The sequence below is a fragment of the Rousettus aegyptiacus genome, unplaced genomic scaffold (genome assembly GCF_014176215.1).
Source record: "Rousettus aegyptiacus isolate mRouAeg1 unplaced genomic scaffold, mRouAeg1.p scaffold_m13_p_5, whole genome shotgun sequence".
Taxonomy (NCBI): domain Eukaryota; kingdom Metazoa; phylum Chordata; class Mammalia; order Chiroptera; family Pteropodidae; genus Rousettus; species Rousettus aegyptiacus.
The window spans coordinates 85,999,335-86,020,073 of record NW_023416308.1 but is presented as its reverse complement, the minus strand read 5'-3'; the positions used below and the strand labels follow the sequence as shown (position 1 = coordinate 86,020,073).

At 37.8% G+C, this 20,739-nt stretch overlaps 1 protein-coding gene across 2 annotated transcripts in view; it reads right to left on the bottom strand.

The window, feature by feature from the left end:
• Positions 1-20,739, bottom strand: part of SPON1 (spondin 1) — a 229,582-nt gene that overhangs the window by 157,533 nt on the left and 51,310 nt on the right. For both annotated transcript variants that reach the window (XM_016128189.2, XM_016128190.2), the window contains exon 3: positions 10,846-10,979. In XM_016128189.2, the coding sequence (XP_015983675.2) occupies positions 10,846-10,979 (134 nt within the window). The remainder of the gene's footprint in view (positions 1-10,845; positions 10,980-20,739) is intronic.

Below are 20,739 nucleotides of genomic sequence, written 5' to 3'. Positions count from 1 at the left end.
TATGTCAGGGAGTGGGAGACCCTGGCTGCCATTCTGAGGGCTCTGTTTGCTCTCTCTGGTTTCCTGATTCCACAAGACAAGACTCAGCCTTACAGCTTTCATCTGGGGTTGTGGCCCAGTCACCCATCATTCACCACTCCTCAATTTTTCCTACATTCTGGAAGGCTTTTCTGGATAGCTGGGACTGTTGTTCAGAGTCTGGGTGTAATTATCACAAAACAGCCTCTAACTTTAGAGAAAAAAATGAACTTTGGATCAGTAAGAAGATGATGGCTAACCAGTCCTACACCCAAAACTGCAATTAGAGCAATTCTGATGTCGTCGTTAATCATGCCGATTTATGTTTTGAAAGGAAAGCAAATGATGAATATAATAATTATTTCTGTTTCTGCTTTCCCCAGTCTTTCTCTTCAAAAATTGGTAATAGCACTAAAGTCAAATTAGACATCTGTTTGAAAAATAAGCTGGAGTGCTGATGACAGCTGCCTTGAACTTACAAATGCACCACAGCTGTCAAACTCTAAATTAACAATGATTTTCATTTATGAATAGCATAGAGCTAAGATCTAAAGGAGCTTTTTCTCTTCTGTTTTCCCAGCTTCCTGGGGCTGTTAAATGTGAAATCTTAGGGAACTGCCCAAGGAAAAATGTAGCTGAAATCAGCCTGCAGTAATTAATCATGGAAGGAGTAGGGTACATTCTTTCTTCTTATATAATCTCACTTCTTCATTGGCTTTAGGTTGAGTATTCTCTGTGGCAAGCAGGCTTGCGGGGAGGCAAGTAATCCAGGAAGAATTACTTGATTAGTAGTTGAAAGTGAATGGTGACAGAGCTGTGAGCACCTGGGGGAATGTCTACTTCTACAGCACTGAGGACCCTCTGCTCATCTTGCAGCATCATTTGTGTTTTCAGTGGGCTTCAGCCTACGATTCTTTCAGATGAAGTCACGAATGCCCAGATATATGACTTTGTGACACGGTGGTTGCCTACTGGGTGTAAAAGATCTAATAAAGCCATTTTGGTCACAGGGTAAAATACGTTAACCTGTTTCACACTTACTTCATGACCCTAAAAGACAAAGTAGGTGTGGAACCATTTCTTTGTCCTTTTCTACCCTTGTCCCAGAGTCATCCCTGTCCTTCTTGGGGGAGGGGGAAGGCTCAGGGGTGGAGTAATACTTCTATTGTGTGTATTATCTGGTTAAAAACAATATATGGGCTGAAAAGTTGATGTAAGTATGAAACTATCTGCTACTTTTTCACTGTTGCCCAAATGTTTCCACTTTTATCCTTTGACCATTTCATGGCAAAATGTCCACAGGCATAAATAAGTTGTGGTATATGCATGTAATGGAATATCATTCAGATCTATAAAGGAATAAAGTATTAATGCCTACTACAACATGGATAAACCTCAAAAACATTACAGTAAGTGAAAAAAGCCAGATACAAAAGATCTCATCATATGATCCCATTTATGTGAATTGCCAAGAATAGATAAGTCCATTGAGGCAGAAGGTGGTTGTCTTCTGGTGGTTGCCAAGGGCTAGAGGGAGAGGAGAATGAGGAGAAACTGCTTAGTGAGTAGTTTTACTCTGGAGCAATGGAAATGTTTTGGAACGAGGTAGAGGTGGTCGTTGTCCAACATTGTGAAGGTACTAGATGCTACTGAATTGATAACTTTAAAATGGCTACTTTCATATTATGTGAATTTAATTTCAATTTTAAAAATGTCTGCAGGGTCAAAGCATCATACTTTGATCCCACTATGATCAGGGCAAGGAATATATTGGCAACTTCTGTTTCATCAATGGGAGAGGACTGGGACGAGTCTTGCTGCTCGGGCCCTGGGCCCTAGTGTACCACTAGTGTTGGCCATGTACTCATACATGCCCACCAAGTTGCCATCAGCCCCCAGCCCCTTGCAATGTTGGCACCATCAATAGAGCATGGCTTTAGTGTTCCCACCTGGGCTTCAGTGTACTGCCGTGCCTGGAGTTCCTCTATAGCCTGTATTTCCTGTTTTATTCTTGCCAGTTTCCTCTCCTGGGGGCTCAATCCTGCACCTGCAACTCCATCTGCTGAGTGAAACTCTGCTGCCATTGGACAGCTCCCCTGGAATCCTGCCACTGCTGGCCTTTCAGGAACTTCTGGCATCTGGATTCCACCTGTTCGATGGCAGGTCTCAGGATATCTAAGTCTTGCTGAACCAAGCACATGTTGCCCTTTTAGCCGTGATCTGGTCTTCCCAAATACTCTCCCAAGAACCAGCCACTTCAGCTGTTGAGGGTTTTTCACCTCCTTTTCTTCAGACTCCTTGCTTCCTTCCCTGATTAGGATCACTGAGGTCCTATCCGACCTTAATGGAAAGCCTCCCTGATTTATGACAAAGGAGCCTGTGGTTCTTCTCAATATCTAATTCCAGGAAAGTTGTGGGGTCAGCTGTACCCCAGACACATCGGATCCTCCTAACTCTGCCAGCTTCCTCTAAATCATACAAAAAAAGTCATCTCATGTGAGTTTTCTATGTTATTTTCTTCCCAGGTAAAAAGAGCTGATGAGCTCTGTGAAGGTACAAAGTATTATGAGTGTTAGTTAATTCCTTCTTAATATTCACCCTCTCTTCCCACTAACAAGCCTTTCTCTTGCCAGATCCCTGGATTTGTTTTCCATTTTTAAAATGATATTTAGTTTCCTTACTTGGAAAACACTTTCACCCACAGGTAGTCCTCTATCAAACCAACTGAGGCAGAAGGCAAGGGTGAGGGGTGGGGGCTGGTCAAGCTCAGTCAGTATAGTTTCCTGGTGAGAAGGGCTTTGGAGTCAAGTAGAGCAGCTTTAAGGCCCAGCTTCATGACTTAACTGCTTTATTACACTAAATAAAAACTCTCTAAAGCTCAGTTTTCACATGAACAAAATGGAAATAACATAGAGAAGACCTTATAAGCTTTTATGAGGATTAAATGAGATAAGGCATGTGCTGCACCTAGCATAGTGCTTGGCAATAAATGTAAGCTACTTACACTGTTATTCATACTAATCGATGCCTTGGACACTTCTATATGCCTCTTCACATTGTCTCATCCAACTCTGACTCCAGTCACTGTTGCAGGGACCAGCTCTGCTCCACTGTAATTGGATGATGCACACCCTGCCTGCATGGTGTACCTCTTGCTTCCTGTACTAGAGCTTCTCTGATGCTGTAGTATGTATTCATAATGTTATGATCACTCGTATGTGTGCAACTCAGAAATACAGGGTGGTTAATGCTTATGCGGCTGCCCTTGATCAACAGAGGATGGAAGCCAATGGCTTCCTCCTACATCCCTGGGCATACTGTTCTGAGACACATGTTACAGCCTTCTTAAAAGGTCTCAGCAGGATCAAGCACCACTAGCTACAGTGATGGCCAAGTCAAAAACACCTGACTAAATCATATCTGCTCCCCACCACTCCCGTTACTTAGGATTACTTCTCAAATAAACTACTTGCATATAAGCTTTTATCTTAGATGGGCTTTGGGGAGAATCTGGGACAGAAATCAGCAGTTATTGAGTTGTTAGCACTGGAAGAAGCATCAGAGCAGGGGTCAATACGATTTTTCTATAAAGCTCCAGAGAAGAAATATTTTAGCCTTTGTAGGCCATAAGGTCTCTTTTGCAAATTCTTGATTCTGCTGCTTATTGTGAAAGTTGCCCTAAATAATACTTAAATGAATGAATGTGGCTGTGTTCCAATAAAACTTTATTTATAAAACAAAACAAACAAACAAACAAAAAACAAACCCAGGGGCTGGATTTGGTCTATAGGCTATGGTTTGCCAACCCCTGTATTAGAGCCATAAAGAGGAGTGAAAACGATCCCATCCTCCATGAAGCTCACAGTCTATGTGGGAAGAAGTGCCTACTGATGAGGCTGTAAGGCGTCTGGGACAAGCCACGAAGGGCCCTAGACACCATGCTAAGGCATTTTGACTTTATTCTTTGCTAATGGGGAAAATTAAATCTTGCAGGGGCTGTAGGTGGGAGTAGGTTATTTCACTGGCAAGAAGCGAATTGCTTCTTTTTAACATTTATGTGAAACCAGGTTCTGCCAGAGACTGCCCCATCTATACTCCTCCAGCTCTCTGACTGATACTTCCATTATCAAACTCCCCTCCCCTCACATTGTATTAACAGGGCAAAGGTCCCTAATCTGATAGCCATGAAGCCAGATGTGTTTCAGAATTCAGAATATTTTTGGATTTCAGAAAGATAATACCGTGCAAATTCCATATATTTTGTAACGTTGATTAAGGTCTGGGGTGGCATCAAGCGTATTAATATTTACACTGAGACTATAACTAATTTTAAGTCAGTTCGGGGCAGGTTTGGGCCCTAAATGAATTAAGAAAAATCTTTTGGATTTTAGAGCTTTTTGGATTTCAGAATTGCAGATGAAAGACTGTGGACCATATTATTTGTTTTGTTGTGTTTCCTCACTAGACTGTGACATCCTCAAAGACAGCCTGAGTCCTCAGCGCCCACACACAGGAGGCATTCAATGAAGGTTCTTAAGAGAATGAACAGACAAGAATGGGTGGAGAATAATGTTCAAGGAGGGGTTCAGTGGAGGAAGAGGCTGGTCAGGGACTCTGGTAAAGGATGTGGGGAGGCCTAGAAGGATTCTGGACTTAATCTTGAAGGTGATGAAAAGCCCCATTAAGTTTGTTAGGTAAGTGGTGTGACTCGGCTGTGTTTGAGGACTGCAAGTCTTAGACCAGTGTGAGGAAGGTGCTAGGGTAAGCAACTAGGAGATTCCTGTCATAGTGAGGCAAGACGTGTCTGTGAATAAGGCAGCGAATGCAAAGCAGGTGATAAACAGGAGAGACTAACCTGGCAACTAATGATGTTAGGGGAGAGGGAGAAGTCAGAGCTGAACCTGACCCAGTGGCACCAGTCTGAGATGGTAGCGTACAGTAAAAAGATTCACAGACTCCAGAGCTCAGATACTTCTGTTTGAATCCCAGATCTGTCACTTATCCTGCGACCTTGAGCAAGTTACTTAATCACTCTGTGCCTTAGCTTCCTCTTTAGTATCCTAGGGTTACGAAAATCAAATACACATTTTTTAATACACCAAGAACAAAGTTTAGCTCTTCGCTATTTTTACTGCTTGTAACCAACTATTGTTTCATAAGGTCAAATTCCCCAAATGGTTCACCAAGTGACTATCTCCTCAGGAGTAGGATGACCCAAATCTTAGACTTTCCCAAGAAGTGACAAAGGCATGTCAGAAATTTAGTAATAAGAGTACGTAATAAATGCAATAAATGTAACTTGCTCAGGGGACAAAATTATCATCAGACTCAATGGGACAGGACTTTCTCTGTGGGGGCTTGTAAATATCTATTCCAGTCACGAGGGTTTTTTCCTTTCAATCTGTTGCTACTTTGCTATAGTGGTTTTCATTCAGCGTTCTTGCAGCATTGTAGCATGCCAGGAAAACTTTAAGTGCCGGGTCATTCATTTGTACGGAGAGGGCTATAAGGAGGGCTGCCTGGAAATCTTGTAATTTAGAAATGTTCAAATCTTTGCATCCAAACAGAAAATGGAAATGGTGTCAGGTTTGTGCCAAAAGGAAAGTTGTAATTGCTATGTGCTTGCCTTCCCAGCCCTCCTGGGCAAAGGAGTACAACCAACAAAGCAGGCTTCAGAGCTGTCATCTACAGAACTTTTAGCAGACTCTGCAGCTTATCCTACCAGGCTGTCACCTCCCAGGAATATTACCCAAACACTGCAACACAAATGCTCCTTTTTGCAAGTGAGGGTTCTGCAGCAAAGTTGGCAACTCGCCTTTCATCTGTCCTGAACTTTGCTGCCAGATTTCAGTGTCCTTGCTAACTTTTTAACAAACCTTCCTCCAAAAATGTCAGTCCACTTTGTTTAACAATGGCTAATAGCTCCCTCCTTCCTCTTGAATCAAGTTCAATCTCTTTATCTTGACATTGGAGGATCTCCATGATTAAGCAATGAATTTTGGTCCCCAAAGACCTTCTAATCTCACAGTCTGACTGTTTATTGTCTCCCTGGGCTGCCATCTTTACTCCTACCTCTAAGCTCTCACTTCGGTTTTCACTCTTTCTACCTCCTTCACCTGGAATAATCTATTCTCTTTTGTCCATTTATCCAAACCCTACTACAGCCTTCAAGGTATAAACGAACCTTTCCAAGAAGCTCTGGTACTCTCATTATTTCATTCCTTACTCATTCCTTTCTGACTAACCATGCTTAATTTGTCCCCAGTTCATGTCTGCCTTGGGTTTGCTAACTTTTGCATATTATTATTATATTATTATACTTATTATTATTATTATTTACACCAAAACTAGACTGAAAGTGTTTTTAAAGTCAGGATCATTGTTTCTACTCAGTGTCTTTCTCAGTGCCAGTATGCTCTGGGCACATGATAGGTGTAACGGAATGCTGATTGGTTGGTTTCCCAAACACTACCTTCCACAGGAAAAAGAGAGAAACTTGCTTGGCTAGTACTGTATTTCATGTTTTACTTAAAAATGGAATATAATAGTGTTTCTATTAAAATAAGAAATAACCATAAATATTACCATTTAATATTCTACTAGAGATGATAGCTAATAAACTAAGACATAGAAAAAGAAACAAAACTATACTTATTCATTATTCCCCAAAAGCATAAAAGAACAAGTCATTGAACTATCAAGAGAGTTTAGCGATGTCCAGATTCAAACTTAAGGTATAAGAATCAATAGGATTCCTAAACATAAGCAATCAATCATTAGAGAAGTATAATAGGGGAGAAAAAAAGCCAAAAAAGGCAATAAAACTATAAAGTACCTATGGGGAAAAAAGTCTCATAAGAATTTGCGACCTAAATGAAGAAAAACTACATTGCTTTGCTGAAGAACATAAAATACCTAAATAAAAAAGGAATATTCCATGTTTCTGACTTTCCTAACATTAAACTACTAATTCAAAGTAACACCATTCGAAATCCCAATATAAGTTTTTATTGAATACAACAAACTTATTCTATGATTCATCCAGAATTACGAATCTGCCTGAATGGTCATGAACATTGTGAACCAGAAGATTAATGAGCGATGACTTACTATCAAAACATAAAATAAAATTATCCTATTAAATGGTGTGGGTTTCATGCAGGAATAGATAAAAAGATCAACAGAACAGATCTGTATAAAAATTTTATATTTGATAAAGCAGCATGTCAAACAATCAGGGAAAGGACAAACTATTTGATAAATGGATGTGGGACAACTAACTAGCCATTTTGAGAAAAATAGGTAGATTTCGATTTCCTGTCTGTCCTGGATGTCTTTGGCTTGCTTCTCCAGATACCTTCTCCATCCTTTGGCACCCTGGTCTTTGCCTGAGAGAATCTATATCAATATTAGATGGCTTCATCATCCTCATAGTTGGAGTGAGGACAAAGGGGAGAAGAGGCAGGAAATCAGAGGAAATGGATCGGGTAGGAATCCCAGCGGGGTCACCTCAGGCTAGTTGCTTCCCTTAACCAAAAGTCCCAGCTTCAGGAAGGTGAGGGTCTTCTCTGCTTCGTCCTCTCTTTCCCCACCTCTTGCTCCATCAGTTTGGGTGGTAAAGCCTCCTCTCAGGTCGTTTTGATTGCATCTTTGTAAATAGATCCCTTATTAAACTGACCCTTTGGCACCTCGTTTTAAGTGTGTCATCTATTTTCTATTGAGACTTATTCATACCATATCATTCACAAAATTAAATTCCAGGAAGATTAAGGACCTAAAATTATTTTTAATTATATTACATTATATTAAAAATATGGGAATATATTTATAACCGTGGATACAGGAAGGTTATTTTAAAATTCATAAGGAAAAGAAGAGATTCATTTGATTAAAATCAAAATTTCAAATTTCTGGATAATTAGACTCCCATAAACATAGTTAAAAGAAAGGTAAAAAGAAATATTTGAAAATTATAAGATATTATTTTGAATATATAAGTATACTTATATGTATAATATATTTTATACATAAAATATTTTTATATACTTTTATATTTAAATACTTTAAAATTAATTTTTCAAAGATATACTACTAGGAAAACAGACAAGAATACAAACAGGCCATTCACAGCAGAGGAAACAGAAATAGAATAAATATATAAAAAAATTCTTAATATTTATAGTAATCAGAAAAATGTAAATTAACATAAGATACTATTTTTAACTATAGATTGGCAGAACTTTAATGATTGATAACATCAAGAACTGAGAGAGTAAGGCTTCCTTTTTCATAGAATGTTTAAGTTGGCAAACTTTTTGGAGGAAAATCTGACAGTGTCTATTAGAATGATAAATGTGCATCCCTTATGATCCCATTTCTTGGTATCAACCAGGGGTAAAAATTTGCATATTTACTCAAAGAGGCATTTACAAGGGATGTTCGTCATAGCATTATTTGTGATAGTAAAAAACTGGAAACAATTTACATGTCCATCAGGTGTGGAACAAGTAACACATTCCCATTCTAGATTATATGTAACCATTTAAAAAAATAAGTAGATTTATGTGTCCTGACCTGAAAATCTCTCTAACATATTTTATTTAGTGAAAACTCATTCAAGTTCGGGACATTACCTATGTAGACCATGATATCATTTGTGTAAATTTAAATTTTCACAATAATGAAAATATCTTCTTTTATGTTTACTTATAGGAAGATAAATGCACAAATAAAAGTCTAAAAAATGTACACTAAATTGATATCTTTTGCTAACTTTGAGTAGGACACCAAGATTTATTGGGGGTAATATCAGGGATTTTTCATTTTTCTTATATTCTGCACTTTTCTGTATTTTACTACTTTCTGTAACTTTGCAATGTGAATGTACTTGTGTCTTACTTATAAAAATTATTTCTTTAGTGAGTAGTTGTAGCCTATACTTAATTTCTCAGAAAAACAAATGGAAGGAAGTACATGGGGCTTTAGAATTACATGGATGTATGACTTCAAGAAACTGGCCTAATTTTCTGATACTTGACTCCTCTGTAAAATGAGGTAGTTTGTTGTGAAGATTAAATCAGATACTAGATGTGCAGCTGAGTTCCTGGTACATAGACAATATTGGCCGACTTTTCTCTCTCCTCCAGTTGGCCCATGAGAATCTCAAGGGCCAGGAATGAACATACCTGAGTTGATACTTGACTCCTCTGTAAAATGAGGTAGTTTGTTGTGAAGATTAAATCAGATACTAGATGTGCAGCTGAGTTCCTGGTACATAGACAATACTGGCCGACCTTTTCTCTCTCCTCCAATTGGCCCATGAGAATCTCAAGGGCCAGGAATGAACATACCTGAGTTGTCTGTGTATCCTGGATGCCTGAGCAGATAGCTCAGTTACATTTGTTGAAAAATAAGTGTATATTCAAGCCACATTGGTTAATTTTTAATAAATAAACATAGGTTCACATGTTAATTATTATGCCTTTATGGCTTCTGCCAGGCAGATCAAATGCCTCTGGATTGTGGGAACAAAAAAATCAAAGAAAATCAAAGGGTTTTTAGAGCAGGAAGACTCATCACAGAGATCTGATGTTTTCCGATTTTCTTCTTCAAAGCTCCAGGCTTTATGGAGTGATAGGGTCACCATAGGCAGGGGTGTGGGTACCAGAAAGCCAAGCTGAGACCTGGTCTCCAGGCTGAGAAATAGAACATACTAATGGACAATAGCCAGGCCATATATGACAATGATAATAGAACTCTTACCCCCAACCTCTGCAGCATCTGGCTTGGAAGGTCAAATCACAAGCTCTGAAGCTATCAGCCCACGAAGCTGAAGACTTGGTCAATGACTGACAACTTCTCTAATTTTTGCCCCCATTGCCTCCTCTATTTCCAACTCAGGACCAACCAAAAAAAAAAAAAAAAAAAAAAAAAAAAAAAAAAAAAAAAAGCCAAGGACACTCTCCATCTCCAAACCAATTTCTTAAAATGTTTCACTTCTAGTTGGCCTGCTTCCATCTTCCTTATGCCAACAATCTCCAATCAGAATGTTCCTGCAATCATCTCTCTTTTTACTATAAAGCTTTCCCACTCCTCTGCCTGCCTTTGAGTCTCTGAAACCCTAATGATGGCAGCTGACTCCCTTGCCATATAGCAAGCTCTGAATAAATAGCTTCTGTTTGTTCTCATTTCAGTGGTCTTTCCTGCCCACCTACTTACACCTCCCTGAATACCTTTCTATGACATATAATTTCAGAGACACAGATTTGAGATAATGCTATGTTTCAGAGGAAAACTATTAGGTTGTTAACACCTGTTATCATCTGCTGTAACTCACCAAAAGGAGGATCAGGAGGCCCCACAGGAAGTGCCATAAGAGGGCAATTTTGATGGGGGATGGAAGGAGATTGGATCATAAAGCAGAGCCGGAGGCTAACGGAGGTTACAATTGGATCTCAGGTCAGCCTAATGTGGTTTAAGGATACCAGATATTAAATTTCAGATGGAGGAAGTCATAGATTATATTTTCCTGGTTTGCAAATTTTTCTTAACCAGCCCTAGTATCATTACCTCTAGGAAGACAGACAGTGGCCAGGACAATAACTGAATGATGAAAATAGAGATTCCGGTGAATGATTCTGTTATAGCACTTCACCAATGATGGCCCATAATCCTATTTTAGAGTCGAGATAACTAAGGACAGAGAAATGATGCAATTTGCTTGATGACTCAGCAAAGCTACTTTTCTTACTGCAACCACACCGTGAAGTCTTTGATGGACCACAGGGAAGGGGAGCGAAGTGTTACAGGAATACCATGCTCACTTACTTTAGAATGACACAGCCCGTTCCTGCTGGTGGCGCTATCCAGAACACTTGGATCCGCGTCCTCCTCCGTGGGGTGCTTTCGGTGACCGCAACGGGGCAGTTACTCATAAACTGTGTTTCTTCTTCATCTATGATCTACGAAAAACCAGCAGAAAATAAACACATTAAAATGAGCTTCGCTTTGGGAAGGCTCTTAAGTTTCCGAGTTGACACTTCCTTAATTTTATTTTTAAACCTGTCATTTTGTGTTAGCAGCTCTAGATCCCCAGACACCAGAATAGTGCTTGGCATACAGTCCCAGTCAATGCTTGTTGAATTAACATGAGGGCAAGGATTTGGCACATGTTCTCCTACCCTCTCTGGGACCAGGATCTTGTGTCAGTACTTTGAGGAACAGGCCACTAGGTGATGATCTTGCTCATTTCACTCAGATAAGCTGTGTCCCACTTTAGGGAAGGAAGAGAAGAAGAAGGATGGGAAGAGAAAATCCAAAGCAAACACTCTATATAGCTAGATTTTGTAATTCAGCTACAATTTTAGAACTTGAAATTAAAATGTTAGGGGGAAAAAAAAAAACCCTTTTGGAGGAAGTATACCAAAGTACATAAAGTCCCCTAGCTTCATAGCGCTGCTTGCTTGTGCAATCTCTACTTTCTTAATTTGTGCATTAAATTAGGCTCTCCCAAGTTACTCATCAAGGTTTCCTACGACACTGCAAAGAGCTGGCAGCCATTCCCCAAGGCTTCTTTCAGCATTTTTCTTGCTTGCTTCTGGGTCTGCTGCCAGTACTTGCCTATCTATCTAGTAGAACCATAGACTATTAGACCTAGAAAGATCTTTTGGGGAAAATCATCTAAATTCTACTGGTCTTAAGTGCCAACTTGTTGATTGGTAGTAGCTATGTAGTGTTAATGACATTAAGAGATACCACTTATTGAGTGTTTAGTACACGCCAGGCACCAAACTAAGTGCTTTTTTCTGAATTACTCATTTATCTTCAAATATAATCTGATGAGATCACTGTACCCATAATTGTATTTATTTTACTTTAAAAAATTCCTCTTCTTTTTAGCACTGCAGGTAAAAAAATTAAATCACTCAAACTCCTTAGTTCATCATGTATTTTCATCACTGGACAAAGTAAAGGCGATCTTCTATTTCCTTTTGTTTCTCTCTATTTTCTTTACCCTACTCCCATTTCCCTCCTTTATTTATCACCTACTCCTAAATATTTAGTGTGTGTGTGTGTGTGTGTGTGTATGAGAGAGAGGGTGGAAGAGAGAGAGAGAGAAAGAGAGAGACTCACTAGAAGTTATATAGAATTGTTCTGTGAGTATTTTAATGTTTCTTTCACTTACCTTATGCTTTGGGAATTTGTCAATGTTATTACATGTGAATGTAATTCATTGATTCTGACTGTTGCCTAGTATTCCACTGCACGTATAGACCGCATTTTACGTACCCATTCTCCCAGCAAGGAGCACTTGGCTCTCTGCCTCCATATACGTTGCTGCAATGAAGATTCTCATACTGCTCTACTTGTGAACACACGTGAGAGTTTCTCAGCAATATAAATCATGTAGTGAGATTGCTGGGTTGTTGGATTGTGGGTATGACCATATTAATTTCACTAAATACTTCCAGATTGTACTACAGAATGGCGATAACTACTTCCATTCTATTAGCTATACACAAGTATTCCCATTTCCCCATATCTTTACCAGTACTGTGATTGCTAAACTTTCAATAGTTTCCAATCTGATGGATGTAAAGTAGTATCTTGTTTTAATTTAATACTAATGAATTCGAGCATCTCTTCACGAATTTATAAGGTTTCTCCTGTGAATTGCCTACTCAGAATCTTTGCCAGTGGATTTTCCTGTCCTTTTCTTGCTGATTTGTAGGACTTATTAGATAAAAATGTCTCAACATTTACAAATATCTTTCTGTCACTCAGAGGTTCATTTCATCTTTGGAATCCTTCATTTAACAGAAATAACTTCCATTTAGTCAAATACATCAATATCTCTCCTCTGGCTTGCAGTTTTGTAGTCTCGTCTTAAAAATTGAGATCACGAAGATATTCTCAATATTTATTCCCATTAGCTTTATAATTTTACCTTTCACATTTAGGCCTTCAATCTATTTGGAATTTATTTTTTAACATTATAGAGTAGGGAGCCAACAGAATTTTCTCCATACTGTGAGCTACTTTTAAAAATTAATAAGCTTTATTTTTTTTAGAGCAATTTTAGGTTTACAACGAATTTGAGCAGAATGTATGAGTTCCCACATCCTCCCTGTGCCCACACATGCACAACCTCCTTTGCCGTCAACGTCCTGCACCAGTGTGGAATACTTGTTACAATTAATGAACCTATATTGACATATCATTACCACCCAACCTCCATAGTTTGCACTAGGGCTCACTCTTGGTGTTGTATAGTCTATGGGTTTTAATAAATGTATGATGACATGTACCTACCACTGTACATTACAGTGTTGTACTAAAGGGTTTCACTGCCTTAGGAATCCTTTGTGCTCTACCTGTTCATCCCTCCCTCCCCCAGCCTCTGGCAACTGCTAATCTTTGAATATAATCACTTATTAGTTCTAGGAGTTTTGGTCAATCTTGTTTCAGATTTTTCTATGAAGACAATCGTATCATCCATGAACAAAGATCTTTTTATTTCTTCCTTCCTAATCTGTACACCTTTTATTTCCTTTTCTTGTATTGGATTAGCTAAGACTTCCAGCATGATATTGAAAAGTAGTGGTGAGAGGAGACATCCTTCCCTTATTCATGATCTTAGCAGGAAAGCTTCAAATTTCCTATCAGTAAGTATGATACTAGCTATATGGTATCTTTGTAGATAACCTATATCTTTATCAGGTTGAGAACATTCCCCTCTATTCCTAGTTTGCTGAGACTTTTTATCATGAATGAGTATTAGATTTTTGTCAAATGCTTTTTCTGCATCAATTCATATAATGGTGTGATTTTCCTTCTTTAGCCTGTTGATGTGATGGATTACATTTATTGACTTTTGAATGTTGATCCAGCCTTTCATACCTGGGATAAATCCCACTTGGTTGTGGTGTATAATTCTTCCTATATATTACTGGATTCAATTTGCTAATATTTTGTTGAGAATTTTTATATCTATGTTCATGAGAGATATGGGTCTGCAGTTTTCTTGCAATGTCTTTGTCTGGTTTTAGTGTTAGGGTAATGCTAGCTTCATAAAATGAGGTAGGAAGTAGAAGATTGGTATAATTTCTTCCTTAAATGTTTGATACAATTCTCTACTTAACCCATCTGGGCCTGGTGCTTTCTGTTTTGGAAGGTTATTAATTATCTATTCAGTTTCTTTCTTATATATATGTCTATTCAGATTGTCTATTTCTTCTTGTGTGAGTTTTGGCAGATTGTGTCTTTTAAGAAATTGTACTGTTTCATCTAGGTTATCGAACACGTAGATATAGGGTCGTTCATAATACTTCTTTCTTATTTTTTTTAATGTCCTTAGAATTATTTCTTTCATTTCTGATATTAGTAATTTGTGTTTTTTTCTCTCTTTTTTAGTCTGATTAGAGGTTTATTGGTGTTATAGATCTTTTTAAGAGTCAGTTTTTCATTTTGTTAATTTTCTCTATTGATTTCTTGTTTTCAATTTCATTAATTTCTGCTCTATTTTTAAATTTCTTTTCTTCTGCTTACTTTGAATGTAATTTGATTTTCTTTTTCTAGTTTCCTAAGGTGGAAGCTTAGATTATCGATCTAAGCTTATTAGATCTTTCCTCTAGTGTAATATATACATTCAATGATATACATTTTCCTCCAAGCACTGCTTTTGCTGTATCCCATACATTTTAATACATTCTATTTTCATTTTCATTTAGTTCAATATGTTTTAAAATTTAATTTGAAGTTTCTTCATTGAATCATGTTTTAGAAGTGTGTTGCTTCATCTCCAAGTATTTGAGGATTTTCCAGCTTTCTTTCTGTTTTGATTTCTAGTTTAATTCCATGGCAGTTCGATAGCAGTCATTCTGTGATTTTATTATTTTAAACTTGTTAAGATGTGTTTTCTGGCCCAGAATGTGGTCTATCTTGGTGAATGTCCCACGTAAGCTGGAGAAGAGTGTGTATTCTGCTGTTGTTGGATGAAGTAGTCTGCAGATATTAATTATATCCAGTTTATTGATGGTGTGGTTGAGTTCAACTATGTCCTTACTGATTTTCTGACGGCTGAATCTGTCCATTTCTGATAGAGGGGTATTGAAGTCTGAAACTATAATAGTGGTTTCAACTATTTCTCCTTGAAGGTCTTTTGGTTTTCACCACACACCTTTTGACACTATGTAGTTAGGCACAAACATACTAAGAATGGTTATATTTTCTTTGGTATTAATGCCATTATCATTAGATGATGCTCCTCTTTATCCCTGATAAATTTTTTTTGCTCTGGAGGCTGCTATGTCTGAAATTAATATTACTATTCCTATTTTCTTTTGATTAGAGTTAGCATATATATTTCTCCATCATTCTACTTTGAATCTATGTGTCTTTACATTTTAAGTGAGTTTCTCATAAACAACACAGTGTTGGATTTTGTTTTTTCATTCACTCTGAAAATCTGTCTTTTAATTGGTATATTTAGGTCATTGACATTTAAGATGATTACTGATATAGTTAGATTAATATTTGCCATATTTGCTACTATTTTATATTTGTTGCCCTTGTTGTTTCATTTTTTGTCCTCTACGTTTTCTGACTTTTGTGATTTTAATTAAGCATCTTATTTGATTTTATTTTCTCTCCTTTCTTAGCATATCTGTTATTCTTTTTTTTTAGTGGTTGCCTTAGAATTTGTCCTAGAGTATGCATTTACAATTAACCCAAGTTTACTTTCAAATGACACTATACTTCTTCACAAATAGTGCAAAAACCTTATGATAACAAAATATGTTTAATTCCTCCCTCCTGTCCCTTGTATCATTGTTGTTATTTATTTCACTTACACATAAGCATACATAAGTATCTGTATATCGCTATAAGTTTGTAAAATTGAATACACCATTATTATTATTTTGAGCAAACTGTTATATGTTAAGATCAATTAAGAATAAAAAAATCAAAGTCTTCATTTACCTTCACTTATTCTTTCTTTGATGCTCTTCCTTTAATGAAGATCCGAGTTTCTGACCTATATTATTTTTCTTCTCTCTAAAGAAATTTTAAAACATTTCTTGCATGGCAGGTCTACTAGCAACAAATTCCCTCAATTTTTGTTTCAGAATGTCTATTTCTCTTTCACTTTTGAAGAATAATTTCACAGGGTACAGAATTCTAAGTTAGTGTTTCTTCTTTTTCAACACTAAATATTTCATTCAACTCTTTTTTTGTTTGCATGTTTCTGAAGAAAAGTTAGATATAATTCTTGATTTTATTCCTCTGTAGGTTAAGTTCCCCACTGCAATGCACCCCCCGCCACTTTGCTCCCCCTTCTTTCAAGATTTTTTTGGTATCTTTGTCTTTCTATAGTTTAAAAATGTCATGCCTAGATGTGGCAGGTTTTTGTTTTGTTTTGTTTTTTGTTTTGGGCATTTATCCATCTTGGTGTTCTCTGAGCTTCCTGGATCCATGGTTTGGTTAATTTGGGGAAAATTCTCAGGTATTATTGTTTCAAATATTTCTTCTGTTCCTTTCTTTCTTCTTTTGGTATTCACATTACGTTACACCTTTGGTATTTGTCCCACATCCTTGGATATTCTGTTCTGTTTATTTCAGTCTTTGTGCTCTTGCTTTTCAGTTTTAAAGGTTTCTGTTGATATATCCTTGAGCTCAGAGATTCTTGAGCTGTGTCCAGTCTACTAATAATCCCATCAAAGGCATTCTTCATTTGTTACAAGGTTTTTTTCTTTTTTCTTTTATCTCTAGCACTTCTTTTTGGTTTTATTTAGGATTTTTATCTCTCTGCTTACAATTTCCATCTGTTCTCGCATGCCGTCTACTTTATTCATTACACCGCTTAGCATATTAATATTGTTGTTTTAAATTCCTGGTCTGATAACTCCAATGTCTTTGCCATGTCTATTTCTGATGCTTTCTCTGTCTTTTCAAATGGTGCTTTTTGCCTTTTAATTTTTTTTTGTTGAGGTGGACATGTTGTACAAGGTAAAAAAAAAATGAGGTCAATAGGCCTTTAGTAATGTAGTGGTAAGGGTGTGTGTGTGTGTGTGTGTGTGTGTGTGTGTGTGTGTGTGTGTGCGCGCGCACGCGCCTTAGGGGAAGCATTCTATAGTTCTAAGATTAGGTCTCAGTCTTTTGATGACTTGTGCCCGTGCACTAGAACTTCACCAGTGCTTCTTAATCTTTTCCCCCTCCTTAGATAGGATAGGATGGCTGGAGGGGTCTGGAGTTGTGTATTTCCCTTCCGCCAGGTAGGTTAGGCTCTGATAAAACCCCAGCAGGTTAGGATCTGTTAAAACAGTGTCTCCTGAGGCAGGATTTGTTAAGGACATAATGCTCCAGTGTATTTATTATTTATTTTTTATTTTTTAAATTTTTAATTAAGTTTATTGGGGTAACATTGGTTAATACAATTATATAATTTTCAGATGTACATTATAAGTTGACATCTGTATATTCTATTGTGTGTTTACCACCCAAAATCCAGTTTCCTTCAGCTTCCATAAATTTGATCCCCTTTACCCACTTCACCCTTCCCCTAAACCCTATATTTGACCCCCTTTACCCCGTCTACCTCCCATCTCCTCCCCCACACCAACAGTAACCACTAGCCTATAGTCCATGTCCATGAGTCTCTGTTTTTTTGTCCCGCTTATTTGTTGCTTTTAGGTTTATATCCCACATATAAGTGGTATCATGGGATTTTCAACTTTTTTTGTCTGGCTTATTTTGCTTAGCATGATTATCTCAAGGTACCTCCATGTTGTTGCAAATGGCAGTATTTCATCTCTTCTTATGGCTGAGTAATATTCCATTGTATATATGTGCCACAGCTTCTTTAGCGAATTATCTATTGTAGAACACTTCAGTTGCTTCCATGACCTGGCCGCTGTGAATAATGCTGCCATGAACATTGGTGTACAAATATCTTTTGCTCCAGTGTATTTTAAATGGTTCCTTTCCCCCTACCTATGACAGAAGCACAAGGGGATTTTTCTCTGATATTTACTGTGAGGACCAGGTAGAGTTCCCAGAGATAAACCTCACAAAAGTTTTGCCACCCCCCTACCCCCACCTTTCTCCTGCCAATGACTGGGTGCCCTTGGAGTTTTTAACTCTCAGAGTTGTCCACACCTTGCCTCTAGCAATCTATCAATTATAGTTTCCTACCCTGGCAAGTGAAAATTTCTGCACTGGTAAGTTGTGATTCTCTGTATCCTCCTGCCTGTCTTTCCAATTTGAGGTGCAATGATTTGCTCTGTGACCTTACTTCTCTGACATATCTAAAAAAAGTTGTTGATTTTTTTCAGTCTGTTCAGTTTTTTCCTCTTGTTAGGATGGAGTGTCAGCTTCCAAGTTCCTTACATGCTGGATGGGACACTGGAAGCCTATACTGTCAGTTACTTTTAATGCTGCTTAATCAATCTTTCCCCCACTTTTTTTGTAACGCTACCTTTCTCATATAGAGAGTGATGATGTAATTTATTGTCAAACAAGGATAAAAGGGCTATAATTAATGATCGTTCTGGGACAACAAGCAAAACTGAGACTTTCCCAGGCAAATGGGACTTATGTTCCACCTAGTCATATACCGGATTCCTAAACAGTCAGGTTGTTTCTGGGTTTTCTATTCTGCACCCTGACCCCCATAGCATTGTAATGTATTTTAATATCTGGAAGGGCAAGTCCTTCTTTCTTGCTCTTCTTTATCAACATTGTGTTATCTATTTGTGGATCTTTATTTTTTCATATATAGTATAAATACTCTAAAAGAGTCCTTACTTCTCTGTCATTTTATCTTCCTGACGTGACAAAATCCCAACCCTAGATGAACTCATATCTTAAGCCCATGATAAGGCCAATTGTCTTTTGTATTAATAGACTCCTAGCTTCAGGTCTGCCCTACTAACTGCTATGAGCATCTGGCAAACCATTACCTTCTCTCTCTGGACAATGATGATTTGAAATCAACCCCAATCTCCCCAAACCTCCAACCTTTACCTCTCCTCTTTCATTCTTGTTGTATTACTTTGCCTCTTACTTTATAGAAAAAGAAGTCATCGGATGTACAGTCTCTCATTTTGCCATCCGCATCCACGCTGTCCTCCTTCATTCCCGCTCTAACAGAGGAGCCTTACTTTTTTTGCATCTCTGCGTTAGTCTCATCCCTTCTTCCTGAGTGCAACAATTACCCTTTTCTCTTCTCCAAATTCAACTTTCCTCCCAATGGAATCATTCCCATTAGCCTTTTAAGCACATTTGAGTCTCTCCATTTACAAATGAAGAGACCCTCAGTTAACCCTCTTCCCCCTCCAGTCATGGTGTTATCTCTCTTCCCTCCATCACAATGAAATTACTTGAAGAAGCTGGCAATACTTAACTGTCTTCAACTTCCACTCAGTCTCAACTCAATCCCAGGTGTATGGGGATATATCGCACTACCTAAACAGCTCTAGCTAAGGCCGTCAGTGGCTTCTGCAGTGCTTAACCCAGTAGATACTACATCGTCCTGCTTTTTGAAGCACTCTCCTCCCTTGGTTTCTGTGCCATAGCTTCCCTCCATTTTGACTTTCCTGTCCAGTCTGTCTACTTTCTTTGGCTGCTCATTCTCCTCTACTGGCTTTTAAATGTGAAATTGCTCAAGTCTCAGTTCTAAATCTTTTCTCTTTCTGACTTTATTCTCTGTCTGTAGGTGATCTCATTCAACTCATGCTTTAATTACTACTTCTGTGAGATAATTCACAAATTTATAGTTCTAGTCTTGACTGTTTCTCTGAGCTCTGGGCATGTATCTCCAAGCTTCTACATTCTTCTTGCATTTCCTCTTGGATCAAAAACACCTCAAATCCACCTTTTTAGCAATTAACTTATCTCTCCTCTAACCAGGTCCTACTCCAATTGTACAAGTCAGAAACGTTAGATGTCATTCTTGGTTCTTTTCTCTCTCTCACTCTTTGTATCCAAATGCTATCCATTTTACCTTCCAAATATTTCTTTAATTCCTACTACCATCTCTACTACTATCTTAGACTAACTGACATCATTTTAAGTAGAAAGCAATATAAAATTATCCTAACTAGCCTTGGTACATCCTCTCTTGCTTGTCTCCATTTTGTTCTCTATACTGCAAGCCAGAGTTATCTTTTAAGAACACAAATATAATTACAATATGTCCCTTCTTAGAACAATTCAATGTTTTTTTTTTTTTTTTTTTTTTTTTTTACTGCATCCAGTATCAAAACTAAATCCTTAACAGAGTCCAGTCCTTGCCTTCCTACCTCTCTAGTCTCATATCCTTCCATCTCCCTCCTTACTTTCTGCACTCGGTTATGCTGGTCTTGCGTTTTCTTCTGCCAAAGCTTAGTTAATTCCTACTTCCTTTTTTCCTCCATTCTTCCTCCCACCCTCCTTTCCTTCTTCCCTTCCTTCATTTCTTTCCTCCATCTCAGCCTACTCATTCTTTTCACCGAAAAGCTTTCCCTGTCTTTTTTCACCATCCCCTCCCTTATATGTTCTTATATACCAACCTCTCTCTTTTCAGATGGTTTATCTCTCTTTTAATTTTACATGCATGTTTCGATTCTTTAATTATTATCAACGTATCTAATAATCTGTGAGCTACATGAGGGCAGGTACTATGTCTCTTGTTTTGTTTTTTTCTTCTTCATTGTTTCTGGTATATAATAGGTGCACACTGAG